The sequence below is a fragment of the Leopardus geoffroyi genome, chromosome A2 (assembly GCF_018350155.1).
Source record: "Leopardus geoffroyi isolate Oge1 chromosome A2, O.geoffroyi_Oge1_pat1.0, whole genome shotgun sequence".
Taxonomy (NCBI): domain Eukaryota; kingdom Metazoa; phylum Chordata; class Mammalia; order Carnivora; family Felidae; genus Leopardus; species Leopardus geoffroyi.
In genome coordinates, this window is record NC_059331.1 from 22,283,065 (window position 1) to 22,304,580 (window position 21,516).

At 40.1% G+C, this 21,516-nt stretch overlaps 1 protein-coding gene across 6 annotated transcripts in view; it reads right to left on the bottom strand.

Annotated features, from left to right (window-relative positions):
- The window catches only part of CHDH (choline dehydrogenase), a 40,956-nt gene that overhangs the window by 6,787 nt on the left and 12,653 nt on the right, over positions 1-21,516 (bottom strand). For 5 of the 6 annotated variants that reach the window (XM_045493208.1, XM_045493207.1, XM_045493209.1 and 2 more), the window contains 3 exons: positions 1,959-2,717; positions 1,202-1,353; positions 209-338 (listed from right to left, as the gene is read on the bottom strand). In XM_045493208.1, coding sequence (XP_045349164.1) covers positions 209-338; positions 1,202-1,353; positions 1,959-2,661 — 985 coding nt within the window. In that variant the 5' untranslated portion in view covers positions 2,662-2,717. Of the gene's footprint in view, positions 1-208; positions 339-1,201; positions 1,354-1,958; positions 2,718-16,781; positions 16,801-21,516 lie in introns of those variants that run through there. The other variant, XM_045493212.1, reaches the window with a different exon arrangement.

A 21,516-nucleotide genomic window follows, 5' to 3' on the forward strand; every position in this document is an offset into this window, starting at 1 on the left:
AGTGGGACAGTAGAGCCAGGAAAGGGGAAAAACAACACAAAGACTGGGGTCCCTGGGATAGGGCTGTCCAGTGAGGCTCATGGGAAGAATGTGGCCGTTCTGAGGAAAGCTGACTGCTGCCCCCTCCCCAGCTCCACGCTAATGCATTTCAATAAGCTGTTTTATTAGCAGAGGCCCCCTCTGAGGAGCAGCAGCAAAGGGAGCTCACCGGGAAGGTGGCACACCACCGGGATACCCAGTTTCCTGAGGTCGTCTGCGTTGCCGACACCCGAGAGCATGAGCAGCTGTGGAGAGTTGATGGCGCCCCCGCTCAGAATCACCTCCTTGCTGGCATAAGCCTGGAAGAGGCAGAGGCATGCAGGTCACGCTTCCTGAAAAGCGAGACAGAACACCAAGAGTGTGGCCTTGGTGTGATGTCCTCGAGTGGTGGGTGGGGATTCCGTTCCCAGGCCCCAGAGTAAGGAAGGGGATGCTCAGTGGTCTGCTCCATGAAGGGCACTCCACACATGCAGCTCCTGGGTGCGGGTGCAACACTGAAGCGTGCTTCACATGCTGATACGTTCTGCAACAGTCACGCTGTAACGATGGTCTTAAAAACGGGACTGTAGAGCCCCAGACACTCCAACAAGCAGCTTCAATAAAGCAAGCAGTGAGTCAGATCTTCACATAGAGGCAGAATGATCCTGACACACTGCTAAGTGGAGAACAGCATAGTGCTGGGGGCACTGGGTGGCTCAGCCAGTTAGGCATCTGGCTCTTGATTTTGGCTCAGTTCATGGGACCAAGCCCTGCATTGGGTTCTGTGCTGACATAATGGAGCCTTCTTGGGATTCTCTCTCTCTCTGCCCCTTCCCCTGCTTGCACATTTTCTCTCAAAAATAAATGAATACATATTTTTAAAAAGTGTAGTGTTGAAATATGGATTATGATCACATTTGTGGTTTTTAAAGCCTTAGTACAAACCTATCAATTTCTCAAAAGGTATGGAAGGTTCTAGGAGCCTGCTCTGAGGTGGGGAAGGGGAGACAGAGGCTCACAGGAGCCACCATGGGCTCTCTGCAGGTGGCTGGACTGAGGGCTTCCTCACCTCTGAGACCCTGGGGACAAGAGCCCAACTGCTACCCACACTAAGCATGACCACTAGGGTGATTGCTCATTCCCTTCCATCTCGACTGCGCCAGCCTGGAAGTAACTCACTCACCCGGTGGCTCTGGCCATTCTTGATGTACTCCACACCCACTGCACGCGTGCCTTCAAACAGTACCCTGTTCACAAACGTCTGGGCCTCGGCGGTGAGGTTGGGGCGGCTCAGTGCTGGATGCAGGTACGCACAGGCTGTGCTCCAGCGCTTGCCTGGCAGACAGAGCAAGGCGATCAGGCACAGCCCCTGCCCCTTTGCCTGATGTGGGGGTGGGAGGGTGGGGCTGGGGCTGAAGAAAGATGGAATGTGCCCTTCCCCTGGCAGGACAAGCTCTGCCTGCAAAGTAGGGCTAAAACCAAGTCTCTGCAGGACTGAAATCCACATCCATCTGGGGTGGAAAAACACCCTCCACTCCCAACAGGATGACCAGGAGCACCTAATACAAGGGGGTAAGAACTCTATAGAGGCAGGCAAGGGCCCTGGGTCAACCCAGGCCCTGCCTCTGTCCTGCTGTGTGCAAGGCACTTCAGTGCTCTTTGCCTCAGTTTCCTCATCTGTAAGTCTCTTTGGTCAAAGAGCTGACTCTCCACAACAGAGGCCAGAGGCCTAAAGGATGCCCGAGAGTCTGTCTCCCAAGTCATTTCTCACTGGCTACGAATTGTATTTTGTGGCCTGTAGGGGGCGTGAGACCTCCGTCATCTCGGCCTCATACTAGCCTGTTTATCCTCACTTACTGACCATGATGGGGGCAGGGGGATGGGGCTGTGATGGGCAAAAGGAGGAACCAGGGAGATGGGGGACGGGTGCCTTGTGCTACCTTGGTGGATGGTCATGTCCATCCATCCGAAGCCTTCTTGCTGGAAGCCATTCATGTCCTCAGTGAGGGGGTAGCCAGCCTGCTGCGCCGCCTCCAGGAAGGCGCGGTGCAGCGCGTGGTTGGTCTTGCCCCGGGACACGTGTAGTGGCCCGTCGCCGCCGCGGTACCTGTTAGCACCCAGTTCGTGGCTTTGCGCCTTGCGGAAGTAGGGCAGGCAGTGCTCGTAGTCCCAGCCGGCCGCTCCTTCCCGCTGCCAGCGGTTGTAGTCCTCTGCGTGCCCGCGGACGTAGACCATGGCGTTGAGCGACGACGAGCCTCCCCAGACCCGGCCGCGCGGCCAGTACAGCACGCGGCCGTCGAGGCCTGGCTGCGGTTCCGTGTGGTAGCACCAGTTGTACCTGTCATCGCACAGGTTGGCCACGAGGGCCGCGGGCATGTGGATCTTCCACGAGAGCCGCTTGCTCCCGGCGAGCATGTCCTTGGGCCCGGCCTCCAACAGCAGCACACGCCTGTCCGCGTCCTCAGTGAGCCGCCCGGCCAGCACGCAGCCCGCTGAGCCCGCACCCACCACCACGTGACTATACTCGTCCCCAGTCCCGGGGCCCGCGCTGGCCAGAGCACGGACGCTGGGGGGCCGCTGCCGCCCCAGGGCTCCCCATGCGCTCAGATGCCTTCTCCTCCAGCCTCGCAGGACACTCCACATGCTTCCAGCCCAAGTCCTCGTGCATCCACCAAAAGGAGTGTGATGACTCACTGTTCCTAAAACAGGAAAAGAAGCTTTAAAATTTTTAACTTGACATGCACTTGCAGAATCAGCCCAAAGCTGGGGCAGCTGCATCAGTGCCGCAAAGGTCCCCCACAGGCTCACCAAGTGCCCACCTCAGGCTGGGTGAGGCAGGCATGGCAGGCAAGTCCCTGTGCTGGCGAACTAGAAGGAGGGAGCAGAGGTAGACACAGGGAGATCAGTACTGTGAGATCCCTGCCAGGGCTGACAAACACAGGGCTGGGGGCACAGGAGAGAGGCTCCTCTCTAAACTTGAGAAGTGGGGTGGTCCCCAGAAAGGCCTCTCTGTGACATGTGTGCCTGAACCCGGACCTGGCAGGTGTCTGTCTATCTGCTGGAATGCAGGGGAGGTAAGGGCTTTCTAGGCTTGCACTCATTGTTCGCCCACCTAAGGCAGTTGCTGAGACCCTACCAGGCACCATTTCATCTCTAGCAGTACACAGAGAACAAGAATCTGCCCTCAGGACTGATGGGCTGGGCTAGGGAGACAGACAAGACTTCAGTAACTGAAGGAAGGGCAGAGTGAGGGGCTGGAGGCTGCAAAGCTCAAAGCCTCTGACCTGAGGGCCATGGGTGTCCTAGACGGCTTTTCAGCAGATGATGGGGTCAGAGCTACAATCTTCAAAGTTCACTCTGTGGAGTGCTGGAGTTCAAATAACCAAATGCCAATAGCTTCTGGAGGAGCCTTTCCCAACAATGTGCAAATTAATCCCAACACACTTAGTGCACAGAGGTGAAAAAGAACCAGGATATCCCACTCCACTGACACAAGAACATCTGAGAGAGCCCCACCCGAGACCTGCCCAAGACTGATGCCACAAGAGAGCTAAAGAGCCTCAAAAAAACCCTCTCCCCCACCCCCCTCCGTCCATGAGCCTGCCCCAAGTAACAACAGCAGCCTACCACTGGAGGCGGGCTAAGAGGTAAGAGTGTAGAGAAAGAGCCAGACCCCCGTTTACTCAGGCACAGGAGAAAGAAGCCCCAGGGCCTCCTGAAAGCCAGAACACCGAAGAGACTTCTAGCACTCCAGGCCCCATACTAGTAGGGGGTAGCAGGGCCCACCATTCAACTCCCAGCCGTGGCTCAACACTCCACACTGATGACCTGGTAGAATGAAGGCATGTTCTTTTCTAGGCATTAATACTATTTACCTAGGTCACTACTGTCCTGTTACACATAAGGTCCAGCATTTAACACAAATTTGAGAGACACAGATTAGGAGCAGGGGAAGACGGTGAAGGAGGAGGACCCTGAGCTCACCTCCTCCCACAGACACAGGAGGGCAACAAGTACACAGAATGCAGCTCACTCTGAAAACCACCTGAAGACTGGCAGACCAGCTATTCCAAGCTAATGACGTAAAGAGAAGATCCTATCAAGAAGGGTGGGAGGGTCAGAGACATGATCGGGAACCAAACCCCAGGCACACAGGCCGCAAGTGGGGAGAATACCATCCCAGAGGAGGTCTGCTCCCTCCCTGAGGAGGTCCTCCCTGAGGAGCAAGGGGATCAAACCCCACACTGGGCATCCCCACCCTGGAGATGTGCCCCGGAAAGATGAGCCCCTATAATGTCTGGCTTTAAAAATCAGTAGGCTTAACTGTGGGAGAGCTGGAGGGCTATAGGAGAAACCAAGAGTCTGCTCTTAAAGGGCCAGTGCGCTATATTACTCGGTCTGAGACCCAACAGGAGAGCAGCAGTTTGAAAAGCACCTGGCTTAAATGTGAAGAAGATTTATTGACTAATTTTACCACGTTTGCTGAAAGGGCAGGGATCTGTAGGAGATTTCTCCAGAGATGGAAGTGCTGGTGACGCCATTTTTCTTGCCCTCCTTCAGCCTAGGTGGCTGGCTGCTTACAGGAGCCAGTTCTTTTTTTTTTTTTAATTTTTTTTTTTCAACGTTTATTTATTTTTGGGACAGTGAGAGACAGAGCATGAACAGGGGAGGGGCAGAGAGAGGGAGACACAGAATCGGAAACAGGCTCCAGGCTCTGAGCCATCAGCCCAGAGCCCGACGTGGGGCTCGAACTCCCGGACCGCGAGATCGTGACCTGGCTGAAGTCGGACGCCCAACCGACTGCGCCACCCAGGCGCCCCCAGGAGCCAGTTCTGATACTTCATCCACCTTGCTGGCATCGCTCGTCCCCCACCAGCATTCCCCTGTGGACCCACACCACCCAACCCACGTGCCCCAGAGGTGTCCCTCCAAAGTGGCTCCTGCCCCAGCACACCTGGAAGGCAGCCTCGGCCAGGACTGGCACCCTTCCAAAGTGACACCTGCCCTGGGGAAGCAGACAGCCGGCACCACACACCAGCATGCCTGCAGCGGCTACAGCTGAGCCATTCAGCCAGCCACACCAGGGGCCAGTCCTGCCCATCATTACACCACACAAGTTGTGGCCCAGTCACAACAGGAGGGTGCAAGCAGCCCACACAGGGACACTCCTTGAGTGCCTGGTTCTGGAGACCAGGGGAGACTGCACTTCCACACAAGGCCGTTACTTTTAAGGCCGGGAGACATACCTACCCTACCTAATGCACAGAAACAAACACAGAGTCAAACAGAATGAGGACACAGAGGAATATGTTCCAAACAGAAGATGATGACAGGGCCTCAGAAAAAGAACTAAGCAAAGTGGAGATCGGCAATCTACCTGCTGAAGAATCCAAAGTAATGGTGATAAGGATGCTCACTTGACTTGTGAGAAGAGTAGAGGAGGAGCTCAGAGAGAACATCAACAAGGAGACAGAAAATATAAAAAGGAACAAATCAGAGTGGACTAAAAGTAACTGAACAATAGAGGAAATCAATAGCAGATTAGAGGATGCAGAGGAACAGCTTGGCAATCTGGAACACAGGGTAGGGGAAAGCATCCAAGGTGAACAGCAAAAAGAAAAAGAATTTTTAATGAGGACAGATGAAGGGATCTCTGAGACAACATCAAGTGTACTAACACTAACCTCTTCACATTAAAGAGATCCCAGAAAGAGAAGAGAAAAGAGAGAGAGAGAGACAGAGAGAGAGAGAGAATGGGGCAGAAAACTTATTTTAAGAAATAATAGCTGAAAATTTTCTTAACTTGGGGATGAAAACAGACATCCAGGTTCAGGAAGCACAATGGACCCAGGAGGTCTACACCAAGGCACATGATAATTAAAATGGCAGAAATTACAGAGAATCTTAAAAGCAGGAAGAGAAAAGCAAATAGCTACATAGAAGGAAAACCCCAATAGGGCTATCACCAGATTTTCAGCAGAAACTTTGCAAGAAGAAGAGAGGGATATGATATATCCAAAGTGCTGAAAGGAAAAAGCCTATAACCAAGAATACTTTATCTGGCAAAGTTATTGTTTAGAATTAAAGGGGAGATAGTTTTTCAGACAAACAAAAGTTGAAAATGTTCATCACCACTAAACCAACCTTACAAGAAATGTTAAAGGGATCTCTTTAAGAGGAAAACAAAAGATCATAATTAGAAGAAAATTATGAAAGGAAACATAAAAAGTAAAGTAAATTTCACTGGTAAATTCACCAGTAAATTTCACTGGCAAAAGCAAACATAGTAGTAACATAATCACTTAAAAAGCTAGTATGGGGGCGCCTGGGTGGCGCAGTCGGTTAAGCGTCCGACTTCAGCCAGGTCACGATCTCGCGGTCAGTGAGTTCGAGCCCCGCGTCGGGCTCTGGGCTGATGGCTCAGAGCCTGGAGCCTGCTTCCAATTCTGTGTCTCCCTCTCTCTCTGCCCCTCCCCCGTTCATGCTCTGTCTCTCTCTGTCTCAAAAATGAATAAAACATTAAAAAAAAAAAATTAAAAAAAAAAAAAAGCTAGTATGAAGGTAAAAGACAAAAGTAGTAAAATCAATTATACCTACAAAAATTAGTTAAGGGATACACAAAAAGATATAAAAATATGATGTCATATACATTAAAACATGGAGGAGAGTAAAAATGTAGTACTTTCAGAATATGTTCAAACTTAAATGACCGACTTAATATAGAGTGTTACATACAGAGGATGTCATACATGAGTCTTATAGTAACCACAAACCAAAAATGTGTAATAAGTACGCAAAAATAAAGACAAAGGAACCAAAGCGCAACACTAAAAAAAGTCACCAAATCAGAATGGAAGAGAGCAAGAAGAAAGGAGTATAGAACAACTACAAAAAACAACCAGAAAACAATTTACAAAATGGTAATAAGTATATACCTATCAATAATTACTTTAAATGTAAATGGATAAATGCTTCAATCAAAAGACACAGGATGACTGAATGAATACAAAAATAAGACCCATCTATATGCTGTCTGTGAAAGACTCGCTTCAGACCTAAAGACACATAGACACAAGCAGATTCAAAGTGAAGAAGTGGAAAAAGATATTGGAAGCAAAAAAAAAAACAAAAACAAAAAAAACTCAGGTCATGATCTCACAGTCTGTGGGTTCAAGCCCTGCATTGGGCTCTGTGCCAAAAGTACAGAGCCTGCTTGGGATTCTGTCTCCCTCTCTCTCTTTGCCCCTTGCCCCCTCACACCCTCTCTCTTTCTAAAATAAATAAACATTAAAATAAAGACTGTAACAAGAGATACATAATGATAAAGTGATCAATACAAAAGAATATAACAATTGTAAATATCTGCGCACCCAACATAGGAGGACCTAAACATATGAAACAAATATGAGCAGACTTACAGGGAGAAATTGATAGTAATACAATAATAGTAGAGGAGTTTAAAATCCCACTTCAAGACTAGATAGATCATCCATGCAAAAAAATCAATAAGGAAACAGTAGTTTAGAATGGAAATTAAGACCAAATAGACTTAACAGATATATACAGAACATTCCATCCCAAAACAACAGAATATACATTCTTTTAAAGTGCACATGTAATGTTCTCCAAAATAGCTCTCATGTTAGGCCAAAATACAAGTTTCAATAAATTTTAAAAGCATGAAATCGTATCAAGCATCTTTTCCAACCACGATGGTATGAAACTAGAAGTCAATTACTAGAAAAAAATGCAAACACACAGAAACTAAACAACATGTTACTAAACAACCAAATAGGTCAATGAAGAAATAAAGGAGGAAATTTAAAAATACCTAGAGACAGGGGCGCCTGGGTGGCTCAGTCGGTTGGGCAGCCGACTTCGGCTCAGGTCACGATCTCGCGGTCCGTGAGTTCGAGCCCTGCGTTGGGCTCTGTGCTGACAGCTCAGAGCCTGGAGCCTGTTTCAGATTCTGTGTCTCCCTCTCTCTGACCCTCCCCCGTTCATGCTTTGTCTCTCTCTGTCTCAAAAATAAATTAATAATATTAATTATTATTAATAATAAAAAAAATAAAAAAAATACCTAGAGACAAATGAAAATGGAAACACAATGGTTCAAAATCTTTGGGACTTAGCAAAAGTAGTTCTAAGAGAGAAATTTATAATGATACAGTCCTACCTCAAGAAACAAACAAACAAAAATCTCAATCTAACTAGAAAAAGAAGAAAGCCCAAAGTCAGCAGAAGGAAGGAATTAATATCAGAGCAGAAATACATAGACTAAAAAAACACTATAGAAAAGATCAGTGAAACTAAGAGCTGGTTCTTTGAAAAGATAAGCAAAATTGATAAACCTCTAGCCAGATTCATCAAGGAAAAAAAAGAAAACTCACGAAAAAGAGAAATTACAACCAACACCACAGAAATACAAAGGATTATGAAACAACTATGAAAAATTATACATCAACAAACTGAAAAACCTAGAAGTGGATAAATTTCTAGAAACATACAATTTTCCAAGACTGAATCAGGAATAAATAAAAAAATTGGAACAGACCAGGGGCACCTGGGTGGCTCAGTTGGTTAAGCATCCTACTTCAGCTCAGGTCGTGATCTCTCAGTTTCTGAATTCAAGCCCCGTGTTGGGCTCTGTGCTGACAGCTCAGAGCCTGGAGCTTGCTTCAGATTCTGTGTCTCCCAGTCTCTTGGCCCCTCCCATGCTCATGCTCTGTCTCTCTCTGTCTCTCATTAATAAATGTTAAAAAATTTTTTAATAAAAAAAAATTGGAACAGACCTACTAGTAGTAATGAAATTGAATCAGTAATGACAAAGATCTCAACAAACAAAAGTCCAGGACCAGATAGCTTCACAGGTGAACTGTATCAAACATTTGAATTAGCATTAATACCTATCCTTCTCAAACTATTCCAAAAAATAGAAGAGACAGGAATGCTTCCAAATTCATTCTATGAGGCCAGCATTACCCTGATACCAAAACCACACAAAGATACTACAAGAAAATCATAGACCAATATCCCTGATAAACAATGATGCAAAATTTCTCAACAAAATATTAGCAAACCCAATTATAAAACAATATATTAAAAGGATCATTCACCACAATCAAGTGGGATTTATTTCAGGGATGCAAGGGTGATTCAATATTTGCAAATCAATCAACCTGATACACCATATTAACAAAATGAAGAATAAAAATCATGCAATCCTCTCAATAAATACAGAAAAAAATCACAAAATTCAACATCTATTCATGATAAAAACTATCAACAAAACGAGCAGAGAAGAAACATGTCTCAAAATAATAATGGCCATATATGACACACCCACAGCTAATTTCATAGTCAATGGTGAAAAGCTAAAACCTTTCCCTCTAACATTAGGAATAAGACAAGGATGTCCACTCTCACCACGTTCATTCAACATAGTACCAGAAGCCCTAGCCACAACAATCAGACAAGAAAAAGAAATAAAAGGCATCCAAATTAGTAAAGAAAAAGTAAAACTGTCACTCTTGGCAGATGGCATGATACTATAGATTAAAAAACAAAAACACCTAAAGATTAAAAAAAAAAAACTACTGGAACTAATAAATGAATTCAGTAAAGTTGCAGGATACAAAATTAATATACAGAACTCTGTTGAGTTTCTATACACTAATAATCAACTGGCAGAAAGAGAAATAAAGAAAATAATCCCATTTACAATTGTATCAAAAAGAATAAAATACCTAAGAATAAATTTAACCAAGGAGATCAAAGACCTGTATTCTGAACTATAAGATATCAATGAATGAAATTGGAGATGGCACAGATAAATGGAAAGATAGGTCTGAAGAATTAATATCATTAAAATGCCCATACTTGGGGCGCCTGGGTGGCTCAGTCGGTTAAGCATCCGACTTCAGCTCAGGTCACGATCTCACGGTCCGTGGGTTCGAGCCCCGCATCGGGCTCTGGGCTGACGGCTCAGAGCCTGGAGCCTGTTTCCGATTCTGTGTCTCCCTCTCTCTCTGCCCCTCCCCCGTTCATGCTCTGTCTCTCTCTGTCTCAAAAATAAATAAACGTTAAAAAAAAAAAGTTAAAAAAAAAATGTCCATACTTCACCAAGCAATCTATGGATTCAATGCAATCCCTATCAAAGTAACAATTGATTTTTCACAGAACTGGAACAAGTAGTCCTCAGATTTGTATGGAACCACAAAAGACCCTGAATAGCCAAAACATTCTTCAGAAAGAAGAACAAAGCTGGAGATATAATGCTCCCAGATTTCAAACTACACTACAAAGCCATAGTAATCAAAACAGTATGATACTGGCACAAAAACAGACACATAGATCAATGGAACAGAACAGAGAGCCCAGAAATAAACCTGTACTTACATGGTCAAATAATCTATCACAAAGGAGGCAAGAATACACAATAGGAAAAAGTCTCTTTTTGTTGGGCAAATGGGACAGCTATGTGCAAAAGAATGAAATTGGGCCACTTTCTTACACCATACACAAAAATAAACTCAAAATGGATTAAGGACCTAAATGTAACATCTAAAACCATAAGAATCAGAGAAGTAAACATAGATAGCAAATTCTGACATCTGCTTTAGCATTATTTTTCTGGGTTGGTCTCTCCAGGCAAAGCAAACAAAAGAGAAAAGAAAAAACTGGGATTACATCAAGTTAAAAAACTTTCGCACAGCAAAGGAAACCATCAACAAAATGAAAACACAACATGTTTGAGAGAAGAATGAATGGATGGGAGAAAATATCTGCAAAATGACTTATCTGATAAGGGGTAAATATCCAAAAAAGATAAAGAACTTGCACAACTCAACACCAGAAAAACAAATAATCTAATTTAAAAATGGGCAGAGGACCTGAATAGACCTATTTTTCCAAAGAAGACATACAGATGGTCAACAGACACATGAAAAGATGTTCAGCATTACAAATCATTACAGAAATATAAATCAAAACCACAATGAGAAATCGCCTCACACCAGCCAGAATGGCTAGTATCAAAAGGACAAGAAAAAACAAGTGTTGGCAAGGATGTGGAGAAAAGGGAACTTTCCTGTATTATTGGTAGGAATGTAAATTGGTGCAGCCACTATGGAAAATGTAGTTTCCTCAAATTATTAAAAACAGAAATACTATATGATCCAGTAATTCCACTTCTGGGTATTTACCCAGAGAAAACAAAAACACTAATTTAAAAAGATATATGCATCTCTGTTTATTGAGCATTATTCACAATAGTCAAGATATGAAAGCAACGTATGTGTCCTTGGATAGATGAATGAATAAAGAAAATGCGGTGTATTACACAATGGAATATTACTCAGCTATAAAAATAATGAAATATTGCCATTGGCAACAACATGGAGGGATCTAGACGGTATAATGCTAAGTGAAATAAGGCACAGAAAGATAGATACCATATAATTTCATTAATATGTGTAATTTAAGAAACAAATGAACAAAGAAAAAATGAGACAAAAAACCAAACTCCCCTTATTTTTTTTATCTTTTCAGAATATAATTGTCAAAAGCAAAGGTAGTAAAATATATAATATGGTTTATAATATATGTAGCATTAAAATATATATAACAATAAAAGCACAAAGTATGGGATGGGGGAAATAGAAGTATACTTTTGTAAGGTTTTTATACCCTACATGAAGTGGTACAACATTATTTGAAGGTATACTGTGATAAGTGAAAGGTATGTATCATAAACCCTATCATAATCACTAAAAAGTAAATAAGAATTGCAGCTAATAAATCAATAGTGGAGATAAAATAATATAAAATAATCAAGAGGTAAAAGAAACTTAAAAGAGATAGGACAAATAAAGAGCAAATAGAAAAATGTTAGATTTAAATCAAACCATATCAATAATTACATTAACTGTAAATAGTATAAACACTCTAATAAAAATGCAGAAATTGTCAGGTGGAATTTTTAAAAAGGCTCAAGTATGTGCTGCCTACAGAAAAAAAACACACCACTTTAAATACAAGGACACAGGTAATAAAAAAATGGAAAAATAGATGCACCACATAAACCGTATATAAAAACAGTCTACAAAAAAACAATTAGATTGAATATATTAATTTTAGACAATGTAGACTTCAGTACAAAGAATATTACCAAGGTTAGGAAGACATTTCAAGATGATAAAAGGGCTAATTTATCAAAGACAAAACAATTCTAAATGTGTATGTGCCTAATAGAGCTTCAAAATCATGAAGCAAAAATGACAGAACTGAAAGGAGAAATGAATAAATAAATACACAGTTACACCTGGAGACTTCAACATTTCCCCTCTCAGTAACAGATAAAACAACTAGGCAAAAAATCAGAATATAGAAAACTTGAACAACATTATGAACTACATTGACCTAATTAACACTTATTATTAAACACCCAAACAACAGCAGAATACATGTTCTTTGCAAATATACCTCACTAAGAGAGACCTTGTTCTGGGCTATAATAAGAATCTCAACAAATGCAAAAGGACTGAAATGACACAAAGTATGTTGTCTGTCCACAAAATGATTTAGAAATTATATATAGAGAGATAGATATCTATATGTATATCACCATAAGAAATTAAGCAACACTCTTCTATAAAACCCATGAGTCAAAAAAGAGATCACAAGAGAAATTAGCACATGTTTGAACTGAATGAAAATGAAAACACAAGAGACCAAAATGTGTGGAATTCAGGTAAAGCAGTGCTTTGAGGAAATATATGGCATTATAATGCTTATATTAGAAAAGCCAGATCTCAAATTGATGGTCTATACTTTTTTACCTCTAAAAAAAGAAAAAATCAGAAAAAACAATCCCAGAGTCATCATAAATAATAAACATTAACAGTAGAAATAAATAAAATTGAAAACAAATTTTAAAAAAGTTTTAAGTTTACTTATTTAGAGAGAAAGAGAGAGAGACAAGAGACAGAGAAAGAGCAAGCAGAGGATGGGAGAGAGAGAATCCAAAGCAGGCTCCACGCTGTCAGCACAGAGCCTCATGCAGGGCTCAAACTCAGAGACTGTGAGATCATGACCTGAGCTGAAACCAAGAGCCAGATGCTTAACTGACTGACCCACCCAGGTGCCCCGTTTTTAAAAAATTTTTTTAAGTTCATTTATTTAGAAAACAAATTTAAAAGTAGAAAAAATAAAACCAAAATTTGGTTCTTTAAAACAATAAAATTAATAAACCTCTACCCAAAAAAAGAGAGGTAACACAGATTACCAACACCAGCAAATGACAGAGGGGGTATCGCTACATATTCTACAGACAATAAAAAACAGTATTCTGAAATTTTTATGCCAACAAATGTGATCATTAAGACAGTATCGATAAATTTCTTGAAAGATTATCCAAGCTCACTCAAGAACTATATAACCTAAATAGCTCTACATACCTATTAAAGAGATCGAATTCATTATTTAAATTTTTCCCACAAAGAAAACTGTAGACTTCATTGGTAAAATCTAACAAACATCAAAGATATAATAATACTGATTCTACAGAAAACAGAAGAGTAGAGAACACTCTCCGATTCATTTTATAAAGCCAGCAGAATCCTGTTACTGAAGACATCACAAGAAGACTACACACCAATATCCTTCATGAACAAAGATGCAAAAATCTTTAACAAATTTTTAGCAAATCAAATCCAGCAACATACATTATAACCAATTACAGTTTATCCCAGGAATGCAAAGTTGGTTCAATAGCAGAAAAATCAACGTGTTTCATCATATTAAGAAACTAAAAAAGAAAAACCATATGATTGTCTTAATGCAGAAAGCATTTAGCAATATTCCACATTCCATCCATAAAATCTGTGTACCCAAGGAATTAAAGAGAACTTCCCAGTAAAGAGCATCTATGAAATACCTACACCTAACTATATATTCAATAGTGAGAGGCTAAAAACTTTCCCCCTGAGGTCAGGAACAAGGCAAGGATAGTCACCCTCACCACATTTATTCAATACTGTGCAAAGGTTCTAACCAGAATTTTAAGGCTAATTAATTCATTAATATAAAAGTGGAAGACAGGGGTACCTGGGTGGCTCAGTCAGGGTTAAGCGTTTGACTTCGGCTCAGGTCATGATCTCACGGTCGTGGTTTCAGGCCCCGCATCAGGCTCTGTGCTGACAGCTCAGAGCCTGGAGCCTGATTTGGATTCTGTGTCTCCTTCTCTCTCTCTGACCCTCCCCTGCCTACACTCTGTCTCTGTCTCTCAAAAAAATAAAATATTTAAAAACAGTTTTTTAAAAGGGTTTTTTAAAAATGGAAGGCACACAGATTAGAGAGAAAGAATTATAAATGTCTTTATTTGCAGATAACATGATCATCTACATAGAAATTCCAAAGGAATTTATGAAGGGTACTGAGAATTAATAAGTGAATTTAACAAGGATATAGGATACAAGGTCAACATACAAAAGTCAATTGTATGGGGCGCCTGGGTGGCTCAGTCGCTTAAGTGGCCGACCTCGGCTCAGGTCATGATCTCACGGTCCGTGAGTTCGAGCCCTGTGTCGGGCTCTGTGCTGACAGCTCAGAGCCTGGAGCCTGTTTCAGATTCTGTGTCTCCCTCTCTCTGACCCTCCCCTGTTCATGCTCTGTCTCTCTCTGTCTCAAAAATAAATAAACGTTAAAAAAAAAATTAAAAAAAAAATCAATTGTATTTTTATATACTATAAACAATTAGAAATGTAAATGTAAGTTAAAAAAATGAATTTATTTTTGATGTTTGACTGCTGGCAGGTTTAAGCTCCATTCCCTCCTTCTTGCCGTGTATCTGGGCAAGTCAGTAAGATAGCCCTGGCATTTCTGCCCTCACTGTCAGTTGGGGCAGGGGGACAGGGGAGTTCAAATCATAAAAATCCAACCTATACACAGGTATCTTCACCTTGCTCCTGTTCCCCAACCATAATAAAAACCGGAGCCACTCACCCTTCCCTTCACTCAAGCTACCCCAGAACAACTCGTGTGCCTGCACTGCTCTCCCCAGAAAACCCCATTCTGTGAAAAACAAGCCCTGTCGTAGCCTCTTGGTATATGTGTGGTGTCATCAGTCTCAACATTCAAACAAATTTTGGGTGGTGGTAGGGCTGATCCCATCTTCTGTGGGGCAACCACAAAACAAAACAGTATCATTTACAAGAGCATCAGGAAATGTGAAATGCTTAGGAGTACATTTAACAAAATATGTGCAAGACTTATACAATGAAAACTACAAAAACCCGCTGATAGAAATTAAAGAAAACCTAAATAAATAGAAAGAGATACCATGAACAGGAAGACATAACACTGTTATGATGTTAATACTCTCTAAATTGATTTATAGATATAATGCAATGGCAATCAGATCTCAGCAGGATGTTTTTTTATAGAAATTGACATGCTGACTTCAAAATGTATATGGAAATACAAAGAACATAGAAAGTTGTAGTAGAGTCGTACAAAGAAACTCTTCACAATAGTGAAAATGAAGGAACACAGAACTTCACATCAACACAAATGAATCCTAGAAATATATTCAAATATAAAAGCAAACTTATGGATGGTATGACCTAAATAAGACCTTTATATAAATAGTTTCAAAACATGTAATCCATGTATGTACCTAACATCAGAGCCCCAAAATATATGAAGCAAGCATTAACAGATTTGAAGGGATTATCATATAATTCAACAGTAATTAGTGGAGACTTCTATACTCAAATTTCAATAATGGATAGAATAACCATTATAGATCAATAGGAAATAGATGATTTAACACTACAAACCAACTGGACCCAGTAGACATATACAGAATACTCCATCCAACAGCAGAATATACATTTTTCTCAAGTGCACATGGAACATTCTTCCAGGACAGACATATGTTAGCCTATAAATCTTAATAAATTTTAAAAGATTGAAATCATACAAAGTATCTTTTCTAATCATAATGAAATGAAAGTAGAGATCAATATCAAAAGGAAAACTAGAAAATTCACAAAAATGTGGAAATTAAACAACACACTCTTAAACAGCCAACTTGTCAAAGAAGAAATCACAAGGAAAATTAGAGACAAATGAAAATGAAAACAACATAACAAAACCTAGGAGATGGAGCAAAAGCAGTGCTAAGTGGGAAATTTTTAGTTGCAAATGCATACATTTAAAAAGAAGAAACATCTCAAAAAAAAAAAAAAAAACCTAACTTTAAATCTTAAGATACTACAAAAGAAGAGCAAACTAAGCCCAAAGCTAGCAGAAGGAAGGAAATAATAGATTAGAACAGAGATTAATGAAATAAAGAACAGAAAAATAGAGAAAATCAAGCCAAAAGTTATTCTTCAAAAAAAAAAAAAAATGATGAACCTTTGAGTAGAATGGCTAAGAAAAAAGAGAGAAGACTCAAATTAGTAAAATCAGAAATGAAAGTGGGGACATCACTACTGATTTTACAGAAATAAAAAGGATTATAAGCACTATGAATAACTGTGTATCAACAAATTAGATATCCTAGATGAAATTCCCAAAAAATTCCCAGAAATAGACCATCCATCAAAACTGAATTATGAAGAAATAGAAAATATGACTAAACCTGTAACTAGTAAGGAGATAGAATCAGTAATCAAAACACTCCAAACAAAGAAAAGCCCTGGACAAGATGGCTTCACTCATGAATTCTACCAAATGTTTAAAAAAGTTAACATCAATACTTCTCAAATTATTCCAAAAAATGAAGGGGAGAGAAAATTTCCTAATTCATTGTATGAGGCTGGCATTACCTAGAAACCAAAGTCAGACAGACACTAACAAGAAAACTACCGACCAATATATCTTATGAATATCAATGCAAAAATTATCAACAAAATATAAGCAAACTCAATTCATTATATTAAAGAAGATTATGCACCAAGTGGAATTTGTTCCAGGAATTCAAGGATGGTTCAACATACAAAAATCAATCAATATAATACACCACACTAACAGAATGAAGGAATAAAAACTATATAATCATCTCAACTGATGCAGAAAAAAACATTTTAGAAAATCAAACATTTTCATGATAGAAACCATTCATTTATAATAGCATCAAAAAGAATAAAACACTTAGAAATAAATTTATCCACAGAGTTTAAACACACTACAAAACATGGTTGAACAAAATTAAAGAAGACATAAAGAAAAGGAAAAAACCCCACGTTCATGGACTTAATATTGTTAGTGATAATACTACTCAAAGCAATGTAATAGATACAATGTAATATATAGATTCAATGTAATCTCTATCAAAAGCCCAACAGTGTTTTTTTTTTTTGCAAAAACAGAGAAACTTAACCTAAAATTCATATGGCATCTCAAGAGACCCCAAATATCCAAAATAGTCTTAGAAAAGAAGAAAGTTGAAAACAGTGTGGTGGTGGCATAAGAATAGACGTGTACACCAACAGAATAGAGAGCCTAGAAATAAACCCTTGCATAAGTGGTTAACTGGGGGTGTCTGGGTCTGTTAAGCGTCTGACTTTGGCTCAGGTCATGATCTCATGATTCGTGAGTGTGAGCCCCATGTTGGGTTCTGTGATGACAGCTCAGAGCCTAGAGCCTGCTTCAGATTCTGTGTCTCCCTCTCTCTGTCCCTCGTCCGCTCACACTGTCTCTCTCTCAAAAGTAAACAAACATTAAAAAAAAAAAATGGTTGGGAATGCAAGCTGGTGCAGCCACTCTGGAAAACAGTATGGAGGTTCCTCAAAAAACTAAAAATAGAACTACCCTACGACCCAGCAATTGCACTACTAGGCATTTATCCAAGGGATACAGGTGTGCTGTTTCGAAGGGACATATGCACCCCCATCTTTATAGCAGTATTATCAACAATAGCCAAAGTATGGAAAGAGCCCAAATGTCCATCGATGGGTGAATGGATAAGGAAGATGTGATATATATATACAATGGAGTATTACTCGGCAATCAAAAAAAATGAAATCTTGCCATTTGCAACTATGTGGATGGAACTGGACAGCATTATGCTAAGTGAAGTTAGTCAGAGAAAGACAAAAATCATATGATTTCACTCATATGAGGACTTTAAGAGACAAAACAGATGAACATAAGGGAAGGGAAACAAAAATAACATAAAAACAGGGAGGGGGACAAAGCATAAGAGACTCATAAATATGGAGAACAAACAGAAGGTTACTGGAGGGTGTGTGGGAGGGGGGATGGGCTAAATGGGTAAGGGGCACTAAGGAATCTACTCCTGAAATCATTGTTGCACTATATGCTAACTAATTTGGATGTAAATTTAAAAAAATAAAAAATAAAATTAAAAAAATAAATAAATTTTCCACATTCATACCTAGTTAATAAATTAGATAATTACAGCTAATTCAGTTTCTCTCGCACTATTTTACTCAAATGAAATTAGATACCAAATTTAAAATAAATCACACAATTTTTGACTGTTTAATATTCAAACATATCACTTAAATAAGTAACATGGTTTTTAGAGCTAACTTAGAATTTTTTAAATCTGTCTATAGTTTAATCATTTTCTATTTTTTTCATTGATTTATGTCATTCTGGTTGTGTCATAATAAGAAACAATAAAAGGAAATAACAGAAAATTACTATTTTAAAATATTACAATTCTACATAAAATATGAGCTTAGAGATTATTGAAAGTAATATATGTAGTTTTGTCATTTATCTTCGGAAATGTAATATGTGCTATTTAATATCCGGATAATAATATCTTCCTTCATAGATTAAAAAAAATGTGGTTAACTGATTTTTGACAGTGTGCCAAGACTACTCCATGCAGAAAGTTTGGTCTTGCATTAAGTTGGACCCTTACCTTATGCCACGTATTAAAATTAAAATAGATAAAAAACCTAAATATAAGAACTAAAATTACAAAACCCTTAGATTAAAACATAGGGGAACAGCTCCATGACACTGGATTTGGTAATGATTTCTTGTATAAACACCAAAAGCACAGGCAACACCAACACAATAGATAAATTGGACTTCATCAACATTAAAAACTCTGTGCACCAAAGGACTCCATCAAGAGAGTAGAATGATAACCCACAGAATGGGAGAAAATATTTGCCAATGATATATCTGAAAAGGGATTAACATCTAGAATATATTTTTTAAAAACTCCTACTATTCAATTACAGGAAAAAACAAACAACCCAATAAAAAAAAGATTGAGCAAACGACTGAAATAGAAATTTCTCCAAAAATATACAAATGGCCAATAACCATATGAAAAGATGCTCAACATCACTAAAACAACTTAAAGCCACAATAGGATACCACCTCACACACATTAGGATGTCTAAAACAAAATTTTTTTAAAAAAGGAAAGCAACAAGTGTTGACAAGGATGTGGAAAATTGGAGCCCTCGTGCACCATCAGCTGGAATGTAAAATGGCACGGTTACTGCAAAACAAAACAAAACAAAACAAAAAAACATACAAAAAGATAGTTTGGTGGTTCCTCAAAAAGTTAAACATAGAATTACCTTATGATCTGGCAATTCCACTCCTAGGTATATACCCAAAACAACTGAAAGCAAGGTCTCAGATATTTGTACCCCAACGCTTTTAGCAGAATTATTCAAAATAGCAAAAAGGTAAAAACAACATAAATGTCTATCGATAGATGACTGAATGAGCAAGATGTGGTATGTACATACAATGGAATATTATTCAGCCACAAAAAGGAACATTCTAATACATGCTACAACAAGGATGAATCTTAAAAACTATGTGAAGTGAAGTAATTCTGCCACAAAAGGACAACTGTTGCATGGTTCCACTTATATGAGATCAACTCATAGAGACAGAAAGTAGATTAGAGATGACCAGGGGCTAGAGAGAGAGGAAATGGGGAGTTACAGGCACACCTCCAGGACACTGCAGGTGTGGTTCCAGATCATTGGAAGATCATCCAGATCATAAAGCAAGTATCACAATAAAGTGAGTCAAATGAAGTTTTTAGGTTCCCAGTGCATATAAAAGTTATGTTTACACTATAGTGCAGTCCATTAAGTATGCAATAGTATTATGCCAAAAAAATGTATATACCTTAATTTAAGAATATCTTATTACTGAAAAATGCTAACCATGGGGCGCGTGGGCAGCTCAGCCGATGATGCGGCCAACCCTTGATTTGAGCTCAGGTCATGATTTCACAGTTCAGTTCGTGAACTGTGGATTGAGCCCCATGATATGGGGATTGAGCCCCATATCAGGCTCTATGCTGACAGCATGAAGCCTGTTTGGGATTCTTCTCTCCCTCTCTCTCTGCCCGTCTCCTGCTTGTGCTCTCTCAAAATAAATAAATATTTAAAAAAATAGAATAAAAAATGCTAACCATCATCTGAGCTTTCAGCAAGTCAATCTTTTTGCTGATGGAGGATCCTGCTGTGTTGACAGCAGCTCACTGATCAGGGCAGTGGCTGCAGATGGCTGGGGCTGCTGTGGCAATTTCTTTAAGACAACGGTGAAGTTTGCTGCATTGAGTGATTCTTGCTTTCACAAATGATTTCTCTGTAGGATGCGATGCATAGAACTTCTTTCAAAATTGGAGTCAATCTTCTCAAATCCTGCTGCTACTTTTATCACCTAAATTCATGTGATATTATAATGTGTTTTCATTTCAAAAATCTTCACAGCATCTTCACCTGGAATGATTCCAACCCAAGAAACTACGCTCTTGGTTTATCCCTGAGAAGCAATCCCTCATCCGTTCAAGTGTTTTCATGGGATAGCAGCAATCTGGTCCTATCTTCAGGCTCCACTTCTGATTCTAGTTCTCTTGCTGTTTCCACTACATCTGCAGTAACTTCCTCCACTGAAGTCTTAAACCTCTCAAAGACCTTCATGAGGGCTGGAATCAACTTCTTCCAAATTCCTGTTCATGTTGATATTTTGAGCCTTCCATTAAGTCATGAATGTTCTTAATGGCATCTAGATAGTGAATCCTTTCCAGAAGGTCTTCAATTGACTTTGTCCAGATCCATCAGAGGAATCACTGTCTATGGCAGCTATAGCCTTATGAAATGTGTTTCTTAAATAATAAAACTTGACATTTGAAATTACTCCTTGACCCATGGATTGAAGAATGGATGTTATGTTAGCAGACAGGAAAATAACACTGATCTTGTACATCTCCATTAGAACTCTAGGGCGACCAGGTGCTTTGTCAATGAGCAGTAATATTTTGAATCTTTTTTCCTGAGCAATAGGTCTCAATAGTGGGCTTAAAATATTTAGTAAACCATGTTATAAACTGATGTGCTGTCATCCAGGCTTTGTTGTTCATTTATAGAGTACAAACAGAATAGGTTTAGCATAATTCTTTTTTTCTTTTTTATTTACTTTGAGAGAGACAGTGCGAGTAGGGGAGGGGCACAGAGAGAGGAGAGAGAGAGAATCCCA